Genomic DNA, 3,418 nt, shown 5'->3' on the forward strand with positions numbered 1-3,418 from the left:
AACTGAATGTTTGGGAGGTAAAATGGCACTATATTCTGAAAATAGAGAGGCTCACCAACCCTTAATTTGCTTCCACACTCCATAAGCGGTGCTTTAATGATGTATTCTCCATTTCCAGACACAGAGGCTGCACAGGAATCCGTCCCGACCAGGCCGAGCCTCAGGTGTGTGGGATCAACAGGCAGACCGGGATCCAACAGGTGAGCCTTTATCACAACTTCAATGCTGTCCGTGTGACATTTTACCTCAAAAGTCTTCACCTTTTGTTCTCCAAAAAGATCCCCTGAGTTTGGTTCGCTGGTGCGGTCCCAGGAGTTCACTTCCAGGGCAGCCAACTCAGAGAACGGCATAAAAAGAGGCTTGGATTGGTACGAGTAACCTTCTACTGTCACTAACTTAGACAATGTACACAGAAAGAAGAGTAAGTTCACAGAAACAGGAAGCATTGTGGTGCTGCATTGACAATTCCTCCACTGATACTTCAATTACAAACTCCTGGTTCAGCTCACCTGAGACTAATCAAGCTAATTAACAGTCCCATCTGTCTACTCACCTTTGGATCGTTGTTAAACTTGCAGACGAAGACTTGAAAACTCCCCACAGAGTTATACAAAACATTTTATTCGCGATACAAAACTGTACATCATGCATATCAAGACTGCAAGTTAAGGAGAAAATATTGATAACATAGAAGTATTGGCGCATTTCACCTAGGACAAAGATGTGTCGAAGTTTAGTTTTACATTAGACAGCAAACAGGTCTTACAAAGGTGCAATATATAAAATGATTATGTTCGGTAAAACATAATCTCACATGTGTAATTCTCAATGTAAACTCTTTAAAATATGCACTGGGACAATGATCGATAGCAACCAACAGGTCCAATAGTGTCATTGGTGTAGAGGAGTCACAATGGATAATTAAAGTGTCCACTGCTCTGAGGTCTTTGGTTGCATTTCCCCATTGTTTTCCTCAGAGCTCTCCGGCGTCATGTGACTTTCCCTCCGATGCGCCTCCTTTGACCCCCCTGTCACCTTTCCACACCTCCATGAGACATTCTGAGGGAGGGAGAGAGAGGAAGACATCCCCTTCATCATCAACACAGTTTGATTGTCACATCATGTTCCAGTTTCCAGGAATATCAATTTTTCCTTCCATCACTCAAAGTTTAGAGTTGAAAGCTGGAACTCTACCTCGCTCTGATGTATTCAGGACGTGGTTCTGGCAGAGGAACATCTCCAGCCTCTCCTCCTGATGATTGAAGTACCAGTCCTCCACCACCTCCTCGTACTCCTCCAGCATCTTCTCACACTGCACGACACACGCGCACGCATTAGGCATTTTCTCAGCGTGAATGAGCGACAACATACATGCACAAACACACACTTTTACCTGCTTCTTCATGTCAGAAACCTCTACAGAGGGCTCGTCCCACAGCTCATAAGGCAATCCCAGGTCCACTTTAACCCCTTTGTGGACCAGGTTCTTCAGAGTCGTCATAGTCTGACTAGCACCCTGTAATCCAGTCAGTGTGACAGCAAAGAAGGTCAATTAAGGCTTAGGTGTATTCTTCCGCAACAGGTAGCACATTAGACCTGTGCTGAAGAACTTTAAACTGCAGGAGGACGACCTTCACCTTGGCATATCGGAGGCTGCCGGGCCTCTCGGCGTGAACGCTGTACTGCAGGATGCCCTCGCATATGTCGTCAAGCGCCTCAGTGAGTCGTGTTTCCCTGAAACGAGAGCAAAAGACACAGTGGAGTATAGTTGAGTGTATGTGAATGTAAACTGAACTATCTCCAGTTGAAAATGGGCTAAACTGTATCTCACTTAGTATTAGAATGTACCTTAAACGCATCATTATTGATAATGAGTTAAAATAAACATAATATAGGTCTGAGGACAATTTGAGCTACTTTCAACAACAACAATGTCTTCATGAAGCCTTTTTCTTTCTGGCTAATCTGTCTCAAATATCAGACTTTCCATAGATTCCAGCGGTTTTGATCCTCTGCAGAATTTTCCATTACTGGTAGTAGCCTACATGTGGCACTGTTTCAGAGCCGCTACCTCGTTTTTGTTGACTTCTTGATGAGGTGTTGGTTCAACTCCCACTCTAGCCTTTAGTTTGTGGTGGTGGAGGCTAATATTATGTCTCAACCATACAGTGGAGGTAGACGAACTCGGATTTGAATCACATCAGCGAGATATTAGAACTTACGACGTGTTGTACTTAATCTTCCTCCTGCGTTTGCCGGTGTCCAGCACTTCTCCAATCTCCAGGACTTCTTTGGAGCGGCCGGTTTTCTCCAGAGTCTCCTGCAGCTCCGTCGTCAGAAACTTACACACTGACACAAGGCAATAATTGAACGTTTTCGTGTGTTTGCGCGTCAAAACACAACACAGACATCACAGAAACTACGAGAAAAGTGCCATTTACTGAGCCCCGTAAAGGCATCAAAACCAAACACCGGCTTTTTATAAGTCACTGTCCGTCTTACCTTCGCATTTATTTGGCAGTCTCTCGTCTTCGTTTGCTGTGGCGAAAGTGCAAAAGTAAAAGAAAAGCATCGTTAAAACTTTCATTGTTGCGGTTTGCTGTCAAATCTGCGCGTAAAAAGTTTGTTTCTGTGGCCACATCGGCATATGTGATGGGCAGGGCGATTGCGCATGCGTAGTGTATACAGAAACAGACAATACTAGTCAAATTTCGATGCTTCGATATCAGGGGAGCTTGTCGACAGCAGAAAATGCAAACAACGTCTACTATCATTAGAAGCAGAGACCGAGTAAACAACAGTCATGTAAATGGATAAACAATCAGATTAAAAACACTATGTAGGGATGAAGTTATTACATGAAATTCTAACATTTTACGGCCACTGAAATTACTTTTATATTATACAACTACTTAAATAAGCAGATACAGAACGCACTTAACAAATGAAAGTACATTTCTTGATTGGCAAAATTATTAAAATGTACAAAATGATTTTGTTAAAATATAACAAATGTAACCGTTTAAGATTCAGCTTTTAGATTTGAAAAACACTTGTTGTTTGTGTGTTAACCTTCTGAACTCTCTGTGTTTCTGGATGTGAAATTTGTCTGAAAATAAATCATATACATATGTTTCATATTTTGTATCACGTTTCCATTTTAACCGCTTAATAAAAGCATAGACATGTTTCAAGGAAGGTTTGATAGCAAAAGTTGTACCAAAATAAATGACTGACAGTCCGCATAAGGTCTCCCAACCTGATGTATGCTGTGAGTGTGTCTATAATATAATTATGGTTCCGGCTCAATATTGTGCAAGCTTCGCAATACGTCATGCAGTGTGTGTCAAATGGCTGCTATGTTTCACTCACTAGGGAATTGGACATTATCAGCTTATATTTGGCAGTGAAGGGGTTA

The 3,418-nt window shown here is 42.2% G+C and overlaps 1 protein-coding gene across 1 annotated transcript; it reads right to left on the reverse strand.

Annotated features, from left to right (window-relative positions):
• Positions 1-600: 600 nt before the first annotated feature.
• On the reverse strand, positions 601-2,665 carry cnpy4 (canopy FGF signaling regulator 4). Its single transcript, XM_076161265.1, has 6 exons — positions 2,503-2,665; positions 2,223-2,349; positions 1,638-1,734; positions 1,394-1,516; positions 1,195-1,312; positions 601-1,059 (listed from the first exon to the last, which is right to left on the reverse strand). The coding sequence occupies exons 1-6, from the start codon at positions 2,585-2,587 to the stop codon at positions 974-976; spliced, it is 636 nt and encodes a 211-aa protein (XP_076017380.1). The 5' UTR covers positions 2,588-2,665; the 3' UTR covers positions 601-973.
• Between the last annotated feature and the right edge of the window lie 753 nt (positions 2,666-3,418).

The sequence above is a fragment of the Genypterus blacodes genome, unplaced genomic scaffold (genome assembly GCF_046128005.1).
Source record: "Genypterus blacodes isolate CSIRO-AG114 ecotype Tasmania unplaced genomic scaffold, CSIRO-AGI_Gbla_v1 ptg000011l_1, whole genome shotgun sequence".
NCBI classification, from domain to species: Eukaryota; Metazoa; Chordata; class Actinopteri; order Ophidiiformes; family Ophidiidae; genus Genypterus; species Genypterus blacodes.